Here is a 14,880-nt window from a genome sequence, read left to right on the forward strand (position 1 = left end):
AGAAACAGCCCAGGGCAATGCCGTGTCACCTGGTGTCAGGCCCCCCAAGGGAAGGACAGCATACTTGGCGATGTGTCCTGAGCGGCTGCGGGACAGAAGGGATGTTCCTGAGGGAAGGACAGGAGATGGCCCAGGGGCTGGGGGCCAGCGGCAGGTCCCGCGGCACCGTGTGGCCCCCGAAGACAGAAAGGAGTGCAGATTTACTCCTAGCCTAAATTATTCACAAGAAAAGGGAGCGCGCCTCTTTAACAAGCCACGGCTTTATGAAGCAAGGTTAACAATTTCACTTGATTCAGTGGAATATTATAAACTCTCTGGGGCCCGTTTGAGGACTTGTACATCAGGCACAAGGCGACGACTCAGCACTTTTTATATTATTTAGAGAATAAAATTAACCCTCGCCGGCCCAGGCCGCTGCCTCCCCTCCCGCTGGATCTGGCCTGCTCAGCGCTTTCCCCCATATATAATTACAAGCCGCTATCCATCATGTGGCAGCCACGCAGCGCCAACACGCCGAAAGGGACGCAGTAAGCACTTCCGCTAATAGAAGCACAACTTAAATATCACTTTGATATTTTCATTTACGCTGGAATATCTTATAATGATCACGCACAGCCTGCGTGGAGGGGTCCCGCCACCCCACCCCTGGGCCCGGCCTCACTGGGAGGGCCCCCTGCGGGGATCTGGGTGTCCTTCATGATGATCCGCTGGCTGCGGGTCAGGCCGCCAGCTCTGCCAAGCCTGGCTGGGCCCAGCCCATCTTCGTGGCAGGAGGGAGAGGACGTGGGGAAAGAATGGGCCTGGGCCCCACGGTGTGAAGTGGGGGTGGAGTGGGGGAGGGTCGGCAGGGTGCCCCCTCTCAGGCCCATCCCTGCCGCCCTGCCCACTGGGGGTGCCCAGGGAGCCTGATTCGGACTGCAGGCCCTGCGCCGGCGAGCAGGCTCCCCCTTGGGGCCCCCGAGACTAAAGAGGCCCGTCCTGGGGTTCCCAGCCCAGGGCCCCACCTGCAGGCGGGGGGTGGGGGGGGTGGGGATGAGGAGGGGCGACAGCGTCCCCTCTAGAGAGCAGGATAGCAATTATGCAGGGAAGGAGCCAGGTGCTCAGCTGTCCTCAGCTGTCGGGAACTTCCCACCACAGCAGCATTCTCGCAGACAGGTGAGGGTGACAGGCGGCCCTCGGGACCCAGTTCCCTAATTCCCTTTGCCCTAGCCCACTTCCACCCCCCGTCACCCTGTCACTCGAGCTCCAAGGAAGGCACTGAGGTGCACGACTGGCCCACTGCTGGGGGCCCGGTGCTGCCCACGGCCCACCCCTGCCCCTCACCTTTGCGCCCAGCGGGCAGTAGCCTTTGAGGAAGTCCGTGCAGACCTCCGCCTTCCGGGACACATAGACATGGCTGTAGGGACAGTTGCTGTTGCTGCAAATCCCCTTCAGGAAGTAGGAGCACACAGGCATCTGCGGGGGCCAGAGGACCGGTGGTGAGGGTTAGCAGACTCCCGTGGCTCCCTTTGGCACAGGGGCCCAGTCTGCCCAGTGCTCACCGACCCCCACCTCCCTCCAACCCTGCGTCAGGAGCCTATACCTCGCTGACAGATAAAACACCTGGACTCGAAGGACCTGCTGAGGGTCCCAAGGCCAGGCATGAGCCACAGAGAGACTGGCTGGAGACCCCCACCCCCCAGGGAGAAACGGGCACCCAGTGCTGGCCCGCAGGAGCGCAGCCATCAGGGCCCAAGGGCACCTGGGCCATGCCAGGGGAGGGCTGCCCACCCTAAAGGCAGGTCCTCAGTTTCCCCAGAAGGCAGGGCACACACGCCCTCACAGTCCAGGTGAAGATCCCCCTGCAGGTGGCTCAGGTCCAGGTGTCCTATTACCTGCTCTGAGACTGCCCAGTTTCCAGGCAGTGGGGCCATGGAGGGGTTGGTGTCTGGAAGATATGGGGACAGAGCATGGGGGCTCTAGGTGGGGCAACAGCCTACAGGGCCTGGACACCTGGCAGTGTCCATGGGCTGTGACCTGATTCCACCCAGGGAAGCCTAGGGATGGACTCTGGGTAGGCAGGGAGATGCCCTGGAGCAGCCCAGGGGGGCGCTGAACACAGGCTGGCATTGTGCAGGCCTGGCAGGGGGCCCGGCTCCAGTGCCCTGGCCAGCAGGTGGGCCCTGGGCACAACTGGATGGGGAAGGGGGACACAGAGAAGGCAGCCTGGGCAGGGCCCCACAGCCCAGCAGTCCCTGGCCCCCCAGTTGGGAGAGAGAAATGCAGCCCACGTTCTCCCCACTGGAGGAAACTGAGGCCTGAGAGCCAGCGAGGAGGGCTCTCTGGTCTTGCCCACCCTGACCTCTGCAGCTTCCACTTTGCCAAGCGACTCTCCTCTGGGGCCCCTTTCTGGGCATCCGCTGGGCCGTCTAGTCAGGCCCGTTACCCCTGCAGGAGCCCCTCTGGGAGCTCGCCCTCTTCTCCTCTCCGCTGCTGGACCCACCCCTCGGGCACCCTGCGGCGCCCCTGGGCTCAGCTCCCCCTCACATGTCCACACTGAGCTTGGCCAGCCCGCCAGGGGCCCCACACCGGGGCTTCCAGGGCAGGGCAGAGGGGAGGCCAGGGCGGGGATGAGGGAGAAAGCAAAGAAACAAAGGGTGATTTAACGTGCAAGAGTTTATTTTTAATTGTCTTTTAACTGCAGCGCACAGGGGAGAAGGGCTGGCCCGTTTGGGGCTGGCGGTGGTGCGGCTGCAAACAATTCCCTTAATGTGGCTTTTGATATAGAGCCCAAATTAGCTCTAATAAAAAGGGATAATAAAGCCAACTCTTACACCAAACGGAACTCCTCCTAGCTGTCAGCACGGCCGTTATCGAGAGGAAACTGCATTCTCATTTCAATTAACCTTGTTTGCACCCACCACGTCCACACAAATAACAATAACATTAATTCAGGGCGCGAGTGCGGGCGTCCACATTAGACAGCTCAGAATGTGCACCGGCTTCGGAGCCGGAGCTAATGAACCTGAAACTCGACGTGAATTTCCAAATTGCTCACAACAGAGTTTCGAAGCTCTATTAGGGAGAAAAATGCTGATTCTTTTCAAGTTCCTCAAGGGGAAAAGCTGTTGTAGCGGCAGCCTTGGCCCGATCCCGCCTCCCCTAACCCTGCCGAGGCCCCAGAGTGGGGGCGGGTGGCAGGCAGCCCAGCCAGCACCGAGCCCTCGCCTCAGGGCTCCCAGTATGCTGGTACCCGGGCCCCAGCACCACCCTGGCCTCCTGCCCCGGTGTGGGCACTGTGTGAGGGTCCCCACGCTCACAGCGCTGGGGGGAGGGCCTGCCACAGAGGGCCCGGCTGGGCGCCTACCTCTCCTCCCCCACCCTTCCAGCACACCCTGCCTCACCCCGCCGCCTTTCACCCATCCGGGGCTGGATCTCAGGCTGGGTGGCAGCTGGGGGCTGCTGCCCCTGGGCACATGGTAGGGGTGGCCACGCAGCCAGCTCCCCGCCGTAGCACAACTGCAGGGCAGGGCCTGTGGGAGGCTCAGGGCGGGCGTGCCTGGGGAGCTCACCTTTTCCTTTGACACGTGGTGGGAGAAGGGGCACGTCCCATCGGTCTTCTTGCACGTGCCTCGGAGAAACCTGTGTAAAGGGGGGAAGAGGGCCAGAGGCGCTGGTGAGCCCAGGGGCAGGGGGCCTGCACAGCCCCTGCGGTGCCCGCCAGCCCCACGCCCCAGAGGCCCACCTGGTGCACACGGCCACCTTGTCGGGGTCGTGGATGTAGGGGCAGTGCTCGCCGTGGTTGCACCTGCCGAAGCGGTTGTAGTACATGCAGTACTCCTGTCGCTGCTTCCGCCGCCGCTGCCTCGCCTGCCGGACGATGGCCAGGCTGCGCTGGACGGCCCGGCTGAGGACAGAGGCAGAGGTTCATGAGCCCGAGGGACCACCCTCACCAACCCGTGAGCCCCAAGCCCCACCCCGAGGGACGTACCTGGCCAGGGAACGGCTGCAGCTGGTGGTAGGGTCCAACCGGCCTGTGGGGAAAGAGGCCAGGTCATGCCAGGCGCACAGGCCCCGGGTTCTCCCGCTGCCTGCCGCTGCCCGCCGAGCTGCTCAGAGTAGCCCTCTCAGGGTTTCGGCTCTCACCTCGGGCACTGCTGCCCCCTAAGGGAAGCCGCCTGCCCTCCCTTCGGGCTGGGTGGCATACCATACTGGGACCCTGCCAGCCCCCCACCCGTCCAGGGGCCAGATCTCGCTGCTGCCTGGTGGCGTCGCCTCGAGACAGGTGGTCCCAGGATCCGAATATGGTGGGGGCCTCCTTGCCACCTCCCTCTGCCGGGGGCAGGGCCCAGGGGACATGAGTGGGGTCCAGGAATGCCACCTAGCTTTGTAGTAACCAGTAATGATTTCTATGTGTTGATGGAATCATACAACAAAAACGTAATAGTAAGTACGCAGCTGCAAAGCCTGAGGTCCTCACTCCCAGGCTCTGGGGGACTACGTGCTGACCTCAGCCTACACAGACCCCACACAAGCACATCTGGCTCTGAGGCCCTCACGGACCATGGCAGGTGCCTATTCCTCAAAACCCTGAGCACGCAAACCCATCAAGTTCCCTCTGAGGTCACTGACTGGCCCAAAGGGGAGGTGTTCATGAAATGGGCAGGGGTGACAAGTGAGCAGTGACAGGATGCTCATAACGGGGGCAGCTGGGGGCCACAGGGCACAAGGGGCCGGTGGGCAATGCTTGTCCTGAGTGGGAAGGGGAGGAGTCCAGGCTGACGTGCAGCCCCTGACCCCCGTCTCAGGCCCGATGTCTCTGCGCCCCAGGGCCAAGGTGGGCAGGTCGGGGCCAGAGCCTGCTCAGATGGTCATGGAGGCCCGTGGTCCCCCCCACCCCATACACGCGTGAACCTTCTCAGACCAGATCCAATTTCCCACAGGCAGCTGCTGAAATGCATCTGGTGGTAAGAGGCAGAAGTGACATCACTCAGAAATTCTAGGGACCTGAGGCAATGACAAAGCATCCCGGGCTTCAAAAGGGATGTCCCCAAGCTGCCTGGCCCTGAGCCGCCCCCATCGGAAGTGCATGGAGGCCCCTCCCTTGACCTCCCCAGGACGACCTCTGCCAGGGCTCAAGCAGCTCAGTGTCCTCTTCTTCTTCTTCTTTTTTTTTTTTTTTTTTTAAAGATTTATTTATTTATCTATGAGAGAGAGAGAGAGAGGCAGAGACACAGGAGGAGGGAGAAGCAGGCTCCATGCTGGGAGCCTGACGTGGGACTCGATCCCGGGACTCCAGGACCGCGCCCTGGGCCAAAGGCAGGCACCAAACCGCTGAGCCACCCAGGGATCCCCTCAGTGTCCTCTTCTGAGCTCCAGGCCTGCTCACGAGAGCTACTTGGCCTGTCCACGCCCAAATTCCACCGCGCCCCCCAGGCCTGACCATCAGGCACTCCCTCCCACGTCTAGCCGCTGCCCAATGCCCTCTGGGCTGTGCCTTCGGGCTGCTGTCTGCCCCTCTCTGAGCCTCAGTGTCCTCCAGCCAAGAGGGCGTAGCTCCAGGGCTGACAGTGAGACCCCGATGGGGGGAGGAGCAGGGCAGCCCCAGGCCACCGTGTGGTCCGGGTTTCCGAGCCGAGCCGGGGACACCAACCGGGGGGTTCACATGGGAGGCCATCCAGGTGGCACGTGGTGCCGCACACCTGCCAGCCCGGGCTCGATGCAGTGTAATCTGATAGCTGCCTGGGAGCGCGGCTCCCAGGCTGTCACCCAGGCTGCCGGTGCCGCTGTGGCGCCATCTGCTCCCGCCAGGGACCGCTGTCAACATGTGTCTGCCTGTCAGACTTGGGCCCCCAGGCCTGGCCTCTGAGGGGGCGGGGCAGGGGCAGGTTTACTCCCTCACCGCCTCCACCACCAGTTTGCTCTTAAAAAATGCCAGTGTGGGGCTCACAGTGGGAGGCAGCATTCAACTGCTGTACGGTGTTAAAAAATGCACATAAAGTAGCTGGCTGGAAAAGAGGCCGCGAGGTGCTGGGGGTGCTACAGGGTTCAGCTGAAACCCTTGGCAGCCGCTGCTCCGCTGCTCCAGAGAGCTTGCGCTGCCCCGGGATCTTCCCAAAATAGACCCCTCCGCCCCGCCCCCAGTCCCTGCCAGTCCCACCCCACAGCGCCTCGCCCTTCCCAGGCCGGGGAGAGTCGGGGCTCTGGGGTCTGGGGGAGCAGTGGGCAGGTCTGCAGCCCCACGGTGCCCCAGCTCCACTCACCCGTCCGAGGCAGAGGGAGTCCGGGGAAGAGGCACCTGGAAGGGAGGAGGTGGGGGGGGGGCTCCTGTGCCCTCTCATGCCAGGCTGAGCGACCTCTCAACACACAGGGCAGGTCGGCAGGTCACAGATGAGGACACGAAGCACAGGGACCCATGACCTGCCAGGGCTGTGTGGTGGCCAGCAAGTAGCAGGGAGCTCACCACAAACCTGTGTCCCTCCGGGGCCTGGGGGCTCACGATGAACCCGGGGCTGCTGTTCCACCGTGGGCTCTTGGGGCTGCGACGCACACCAGGCCCAGGGGAGCAGGCATTGCAGCCCACATGCTGGTGCACAAGGGAGGGGCACCCTGGTCAGGCCCTCTGGTTGGGAAGGTCTTGGACCCAGAGGGACCCTTGTTCACAGGGCTGGGAGTGGGGGGCAAGGCTCTGCACCTCCCTTCCTGCCAGCCCATCCACATGGCTCAGGTACCCCACCAGGGGTGGGCACTGTCCCAGGGAAGCCCAGCAGCCAGGAGGAGCCAGGAGGACAAGTCAGGAGGAGCAGAGGTGGAGCCCCTGACCTTCCAAGAAGGGCTGTGCTTCCTTCCCCAAGTCAGAGTTCTGCTGACACCAGAGAAGAAAATTTATTCCTTTAATTATTATTCGTCTAAGAAAGCCGCTGGGTCAGTGGGCACTCCCGCAGCTGGGAAGCACCCACCTTCCTCACAGCAAGGAGCCGGCCACCCATGTGGGTATCTGGGCGGCTGGAGCCGGAGGTGGTGGGGTGTCTCTTGGGCTCTGGCTCACACCGGGGACAGGCCACCCTCTGGTCTGTGTTCCCAATCCCACCTCCCTGCCCCTGCCTGCCCTGAAGTTGGGAGGGCTGAGCCCCAGGACTGGCCCCCAGCAGCCAAGAAGGCTGGTCAGCAGGGCAGACAGCTGCCACCTGCAGAGGCCTCCTGGGAACCCACCTGCTCCTGTGGCCTGGGTGCTCAGGAGGGGCTGGAGGCCAGGACATGGTGCTGTGCTGTAAGAGGAGGTCAGCGTTGTGGGGGAGGGGGCTTGGCAGCCAGGCCCCCACAGGCCTGTGCTGGGAGAAAAGGACGGAACGCTCCACGACCCCGAAGCTGGCCCACCTGCTCTCCACCCTGAGGTGGCGACAGCAGCATTGGCCTGGGCTCCCCCAGCCCTGGCTCTCCTCCCTTGTACCCTCCTCTCAAGCGGCTGCCAAGTGGTTCACACGGGCCTCCTCCTCTGTCTCCAGGTGCCTCTCCTCCCACCGCAGACTTGAGTGGCCAGGCAGGGTACAGCCCCACCCCAAAGGCCTATCCAGCCCCCTGGAGATCAGAGTCCATATGGAGAGACCCACACACAGCCCAGGGCACGTGGGCAGCGGGGCCCTGGCAACGGGCCATGGTGGCCCCAAACCATAATCCACCTCTGGGTCCCTGTATGTACAGTGTGAACCCCAGGGAGGAATCCCGCAGACCTCATCACTGGGGCAGACAGGAAGGAAGGGTGCTGGAGAGGCTGCTGTGGCCTGTGACGTGCTGGGCTGAGGAAATGTCAGCAGAATGGGCGTCCCCAGTAAGCTCCATCCAGTCCCCACACGAGGACAGCAGGGACAGAGCCTGGGTCCTGCCTGCTGGGCTGGCTGTGGGGTCAGGGGTGGCAGGTGGGGGCAGAAAGAATGATGACTGGGAAAGGCCAGCTCGTCTTTCACTAAGGAGGCCCAGGGGGAGGTTGGGGTGAGTGGGTGCAACCTATAGAGAAGCCCCATCAGCCGGGGCCACCCAGAAACACCCTGCAGAGAGGCGGCCCAGAAGCCCTCTCTGGCTCCATCAAGTCCACACACCAGCCTGGCTAGGGACGCTCTGTGAAAGACCAACAGCAGCGTGTGGGGTCTCACAGACCACAAACACCGATGCCATGGGCCTGCCGAGCTCTAGGGTCAGAGGCTCAGAGTGGGGCCTGCCGAGAGGAGGGGGCCGTCTGCTGACCTTGGGGCTGAGTCTCATGAAGGCCCCGTGAGGAAGCGCAGGCAATGCTCTGCACCTGCTCCTCCACCGGGGGACCTAGCTGAAGCCAAGGTGGAAGGGCCCTTAGATGACACAGCCCAATCCCTTGAGAATGGGACGGGGAAATGGAGGCATGGAGACGGAGCAGAGCCATGGCCTTTGGGCCCCCAGTGCCTTCCAGGGGAGCCCAGCACCCCCACGCCTCCCTCCCTCCTCCCAGTCCCACAGAGGCCGGCTTGCCCTTCCCAGGCCGGGGAGAGTCGGGGCTTTTAGAACGGCCCCCAGCCTGCAGCTGGCCCCAGTGCCCCACCTCTGCCCTGGGCCAGGCCTCCTCTCCCTCCCGCTGGGTGGGGCAGCCGGGCCTCTGCAGGCCCCATACTGCCTGCAACCTCACCCTTTTTTTCTTGACAGAAAAGGATAGGGATAAAATTGGACTGAAACCAAAATATTTTCTAGTTAATTTGTATAATAAGTGAATCCAAAGCATTTCCTTCTCCTTGGCCTGTTTCCCCAGGCCGCGGGGGCACGTGCGGTGGCGGTGGCTGCCTCCAGACACAGTTGGGAGGCATTGCCAATGAGATTAGGGGGCGCTGCGGCCCCAGGTGTTCCCTCGCCAGGGCCGTGTTTACAATACCTGGCTCATCTCCTTTGTCCAGGAGCAAAACATGGAAAATCTCGGCCTGCTCAGCCAAGCGAGAGGCAGCACACTGGAGGGGGGCTCCCCAGGGGACACAGAGGCCGAGAGGCCTCCCCATGTGTCCCGCCTGCTCCAGCCGCCCCATCAGCTCCGGCAGGGACAGCCACAGGGGACCTCCCGCCTGGCCCGGGGCCCTTGTGGGGAGCAGTTTCCCGCGTCAGCCCTCGGAGAGCCCTAGGCCCGCCTGCCTCAGGTCATGGTCAAGCCGCTGCTGCCACTGCCTGATCCATGATCCATGGATCCATGACGCAGGGTGGGGGTGGGGGCGGCGAGCGGGGAGGTGGGGAGTGCACAGCCTCACCTGTGCGCAGGAGGGGCCTGCTACCGTCCCCACTGGGCCGGCTGTAGGTCTTGGAGAGCTTGTTGGCCGACACCTTGTACAGGACCCCTCCAATGCAGCGGTAGCCTCTGTTCCGCCACCGAGGAGAGCCAGGCTGGGCCTTCCCACCCGCAGCAGCGGGGCGCAGGCGGTTCAGCACCAGAGACCTGTGGAGACAGGGAGACCCCGCTGTGGGTGGAAAGGGCACAGGTAGGGCACAGGCCCCCCCCCGCCCAGCACATACACCCCTGGTACATCCCTTCTGGCAGGGCCTCTTGAGAAGGCTCCGCACAGAGGCTGGTGCTCCTCACCACTGCCCACCTGCCCCACCTGCCCCCAGATGCTGCCCCAGCACATACCACCCTGGCCTTTGGGACAGCGGATGCTCTGGCGTCAGCAGGCTCTACTGCCTGCCCCTCCGTCCACCATATGGGAGCCCAGCATCGAATGGGAAGGGACAGCCTCACAGACTCCCACCCAGGCAAGCTGGGTGCCTTAGCATCACAGGCTGGAGGAGGCCTGGCACAGCCTTTGGGATTAGCTCAGTGGATAACCCAGGTGGTCATATGCCCTCTGCCTCCCTCCAAATTCTCCTCCATCAGGGTCCTGGGCCCTATCCTGCCAGACGCCTGCACTTCCCCTCTTTGCCAGGAAGCCAAGGGCAGGGTTGGGAGGAGGCCCCAGATGTCCATGCTCAGATGCCCCATGCAGACAGCACGGCTGCAGTGGGCAGTGGGTGTGCCCAGACAGCACCAACCGTGGGCGTGCAGCTGTCCTGGCTGACCCCCTCCCCACAGCTGTCACATGGGCAGGCTGCCACTTCAGTGAGGTGACAAGGCCGTCCTACTCGGGTGCCTGGCGTGGAGACCAGCCAGCTTCATGACTCCAGAGGGGCGTGAGGCCTTCCCCTCAGGACGTATTTCAGCGATAATTTGTTTATGCAAATTGACCTTAATTCCATATTAGTTCAGACTTGCTCATAATGTTATTACTACCGAGTGTACACGCTGCACCCCACCGGCAAACCTGGGCCTGTGCGTGCTGGGGCCTCTAAGCAGCGGGAGGGGCAGGGCGTGATGAGAGCAGTCCTCACCATAGCCACCACCGCTAGTGGGACCCGGAGGGGACCCGGCCGAAGCAGGAGGGTGGTCAGGTCCAGTGCAAGCGTCACGCACCTAACCTTCTGGGCTCTCTGACTGTCCTCATGTCGCAGGCCTGATGAGAGCACAGACACCCCCAAATCCCCATCTGGGGCAGTAGCAGACCCTTTCCCGGGCACCCAGGGATGGGGAAGAGTGCCCCCATACACGATCTGATGAGTGCAGGAGGGACAGGACAGGCCTCGGGGCACCTGGGCACACAGGCTGGTGCTGCAGCACACCCCCAGTGACAGACTCACCCAGCAATGAGATACTGGAGGTGGAGCAGCCCTGCTCTTGGGCGCAGCTGCCACCCCGACCCCGTGGCCCCATGGCCCCCTGGGCCTTGGTCTCTCTTCAAGTTGGGGGTGTGGCTGCCAGCCCAAAGCCTCTGAGGGCATGTTAGACAAACACTGCGCAAGTGAGCTGGGCACTGGGGAGGCCCAAAGCTGCAGTGTAAGGACAAAGTCCAGGCAGAGACGGACACCGCAGCTGTACGGCACTTAACCCAGCTTCCCTTAATTAAAATTCAAGTTCACAAACACCAATCTTGGGGAAACGTCCTGCCAAGGGACCCCCGGCTGGCCTAACTCGTGTTGTCCATGCCCGACAGGCTCCAGCTGTCCCCACATACGGCACGTCTCGGCAGGAAAAGGTGAGGTGGGGTGGGTGGGCATCCCCTGGGGGAGGCAGACAAGCTTTCAGATTTTCCTCAGACCCTGGGACCTCAGCTCTGCCCACCTAGGTCCCAGAGTATCTGCATGTCCGGTGAGTACCTGTCTCAGCCCCTTGGCTCGCTCAGAGGCCAGGCCAAGGTACGAGGAGGGTGAGGCCAGGCAGGGTCATCATCTGTGCCAGCCCCCGCTGCAAACCCTGTGGTGAGCCCTGGGGGCTCAGCAGGGGCTCTGGAGCTGCTGCACGAGCTGTGGTCACTGTCCACAGGGCAGGGCTTGGCCAACTGAGAGCTGAGCCTAGGGCCAGGGGCCACTAGAGCTCGCTTAGCCAGAGGGCAACAGGCCCCCTACAGCCCAGGCCCCCAGCCCCATGTGTCCTGAGCCCTCAGGGGTCTCACCACCGACGAGGCAGCTGCTCCTTCATATGCCACACGGGCCAGGGGCGGCACCGGGAAGCCTCCACTCCAGCAGCCCTGGAAGCTGAGCGCAGCGGCAGCAAGCCCAGCCCGTGCACACAACACATGCATCTGTCAGGGCCAGACTCCAGACCTCCCGACAGGCCCTGCAGCCAGAGGAAGCAGCAGCCGTTTACAGGAACAAGGACACCACTCTTAGCTGCTTCTGCCTTTGGGGGACGGACCCTCCTCTCCTGGGCCCCTACCCACCCCCTATGTGCACCAGAGGACGCCACAGAGCATGAGGACAGGCCTGTACCCCACCTAGCCACCTGGGCACAGCGTCTCAGGACCCCACATGCCCCAGAAACCTAGCCCTTCAAAGGGTGAGGAAGCTCACCCGTGGGCATGTGCCCCTGGCTGAGGCCAGACAGGGACCTGTGGAGACGGAGGCTGGCAGGACCTTGGTTGAGAAGGAACTAGAAGCTTCAGGACAGATTATGTTCCAGCCCCAAGGGTGGAACCATCCAGGCCCACCCCACAGCTCTGACATAGAGGAGCCTCAGTCTGGGGCTGGTAATAGCTCACCCCAAAGAACGGGCTCCAGGGACGCCCTCCTGACTCCCAGGCCAGGGACTGGGGCCACACGTCGCCAACGCCCACCTCTGGAGAAGTACCCTTCATGATTTGTTTTGGCTAAAAGGCTTATCTCAGGTGACACTTCTCTCCCGGACATTGTTGATTATTCCCACAGTTATTTTTATGGATGAATGTGACTAATAGATCTGTCTCCTACTCCCACCAAAAACCATGCCCCTGGGTCTTAAGGCAATTACAGGATGATCGTAGACTACAGGGGGCGGCGGGGGGGCGGGGGGGGGGAGGCCTAGCAGCTCTTCTGTTCTGTCCTGGCCCAGGGTTTACGGTCTATGCACATGCACCTACCCAAGGGACCCTGGGAACAGCCGCGGGGCCTGCAGCCTCCAGGGGCATAGCCAGGAGCCCAGTGGAGCCACGGGGGCTACTCAGAGGATGTGGATGCACCCACGGAACTGGGGGGGTGGGGGGGGGCTGGCCAGGACTGCAGAGGGGCCCACCTGCCCACGGCAAATGAGCCCCATCTGCAGCCACGCAGACCACCTCTGCCCTTCCCTCACCCCTGCCAGGCCGGCTCGCTGACTCGGGACCTGTGGCCAGGCGGGCGCCGAGTGGGCAGGGGGCTGCCTTGTAGCTTTTCATTGCCGTGGGTGTCACAGCACTCCGGTAAATTGTTACCCTAATGGAGAGGACAGGCTTTGGAAACCAACTGTATTGAGAAGAGGGGATAAAATTAATGAGATAATAGCCGGGCCAAGGACCCGGAGAACGCTCCTGCCCTCGCCGCGAGGGCCCTGTAATTCCTTTTCTACAACAGGAGCCTCAGATCTAAAGGCTTCTCCCATCCGTCCGGCAGGCCCACGCCGCCAGGAAATTTCATTAACGCTGGAAAATAGGAAAGGTATTAAGCGTGGATAATGAAGGCCAGGGAGGGAACCGTGCCTTAAGATAGTCCTCTTTCTCGCCTTTGTAATGGGAGGCATGAACTTTCCCTTCAAATCCATTTCTAATCCATTTGAAATACTACAGCAAATTATCTTTCCTTCAGCCCGAAAGCGGCCAGCCAATTTACTCCGAATAGAAGTGACAATGCCCCAGGATTTATCACCATAACCTTGACTACACCAGGGTGAGGGCTGGGCCCCCTCACCCCCCCGGGGGGCACGAGGAACGGGTGGGGGGAGATAACATTTTAAATGAATAGCAGTGGTAATGGGGAGACAGACACACAAACCACAGAAGTCGGTTTAAGAAGAAAAGCCATCCACGTGGCCAGGGCCCGGGCAGCAGCCGGCAAGTCCGGCCCGTGGCCGTGAGGTGCTGCGGGTGCCAGGCAAGGGCGCCCAGGAGGGCGGGATGACATCGGGGTCTGGGCCAGTCGGGTGGGCACGGCGCGGGCCTGCTCACCCAGCGAGCCGGGGCCCCAAGGGCCGACCCGCACCCTCACACGGCAGGGTGAGTGGGCCCCGAGGCGCCCTGGGCTCCACCGCTCCCAAACCCAGCTGCGCCAGCTGCACCGGCGCCCTGCCCAGCCTGGGAGCGGGACCCGCCGATCAGCAGCCCCTCCCGACACCCCACAGCGGGTGCCGCGCTCTGCTCCCCGGACCCGGGGCTGAGGCCAGCCAGCCCCCTGGGCCACCTCGGGTCAACCCCGGGGAGAGGTTCGCTCCTGGCCAAGGGCACACGCGGGTGCAAGTGGGCGGGGGGGCAAGGGAGGTGGCCCCAGTCCCTGGGGGACCCTGGGTAGGGGAGTCCCAAACTGGAAGCTGGCCTGGATGCCCAGGCCTCCTCACAGGCGTCGGCGATGGCACCTCTACACAAACCCCGCTCAGGCCGCCCTGCACAGCAGCTCCCACTAGCTCGTCCTGAGGACACAGCACAGGGTACCCAGTCCCAAGGCTCCCATCACAGGCCATGTGGACCTGGAGAGGCCAAGACAGACCTACAGGTAGGACCAGCGGGACCCGGTGGCCACAGTGAACCATCAGGCATACAGGCGGTCTGCGGGGGGTCCCTCCCAGCCCCTCCAGGACGGCTCCTGGACCCTGCATGTCCACACTGTCTGCTCCCCACGTTCCACACAGACCCCTCCCGTCCCCTCCCTCCCTGGGGACCCCCACCCAGCCAGCGACTGCAGTCACCGACGGAACCTACCACACCTAAGCTCTCGCTCCCGAGGCAGGCTGGGGGCCCATCCTGCTTCACAGCTCCCTGGAGAGGGGTCTGCACCTCCCTGTCCCACTGGCTGATTTGAAAACAGCACGTGGGATCCAGTTCTGTCCACATTCCACTTGCACTCTGCAGCAGCCCCCACACCCCTCGAGGGGAGGTCTGTGAGGAGACCCCACAGGCTGGGCTGTCAGGCCCTCCTGGGCCACTGTCCCCACGCGCCCTCCAGCGGCCAGGACTCCAGCGCCACACTGGACAGCTCTGCTTCCCAGGAAGTGTTGTGGTGCCTCCTTGCAGGGGCCTCTGCACGTGCAGACCCTATGCCTACTATGGGGGTCGTCCTGAGACTAGGCTCAGACGTCAGGTCCTCAGGACGCCTTCCCCTATGCCCGCCCCCCACAGCTCATTGTCACAGGCCCCCAGCCCTGGCACAGGGCATTAAGGCACCCTGGAGCAGCTGGGGCAGTTTACTGCGGTGCCCCTGACCCAAGGCCATGCTGGTGTATGGGCGCTCTGTTGGTCTGAGCCGAGTGCTGCATGGGTTCCTCTTGGGGCTCACGTCAGGTGAGAGACGCAGAGAGGACACGTGCCAGGGCAGGCAGAAGGGGCAGGAGGGGCTCCCGGGAACAGAGCAGCCTGAACACACTGCTGG

General features: G+C 63.0%; 1 protein-coding gene across 2 annotated transcripts in view; it reads right to left on the bottom strand.

Annotated features, from left to right (window-relative positions):
* The window catches only part of ZC3H3 (zinc finger CCCH-type containing 3), an 87,533-nt gene that overhangs the window by 17,433 nt on the left and 55,220 nt on the right, over nt 1-14,880 (bottom strand). For both annotated transcript variants that reach the window (XM_072774781.1, XM_072774780.1), the window contains exons 5-9: nt 9,237-9,421; nt 3,971-4,013; nt 3,725-3,886; nt 3,552-3,621; nt 1,324-1,455 (exon numbers count right to left, since the gene is read on the bottom strand). In XM_072774781.1, the coding sequence (XP_072630882.1) occupies nt 1,324-1,455; nt 3,552-3,621; nt 3,725-3,886; nt 3,971-4,013; nt 9,237-9,421 (592 nt within the window). The remainder of the gene's footprint in view (nt 1-1,323; nt 1,456-3,551; nt 3,622-3,724; nt 3,887-3,970; nt 4,014-9,236; nt 9,422-14,880) is intronic.

Source organism: Canis lupus, chromosome 14 (assembly GCF_048164855.1).
Source record: "Canis lupus baileyi chromosome 14, mCanLup2.hap1, whole genome shotgun sequence".
NCBI classification, from domain to species: domain Eukaryota; kingdom Metazoa; phylum Chordata; class Mammalia; order Carnivora; family Canidae; genus Canis; species Canis lupus.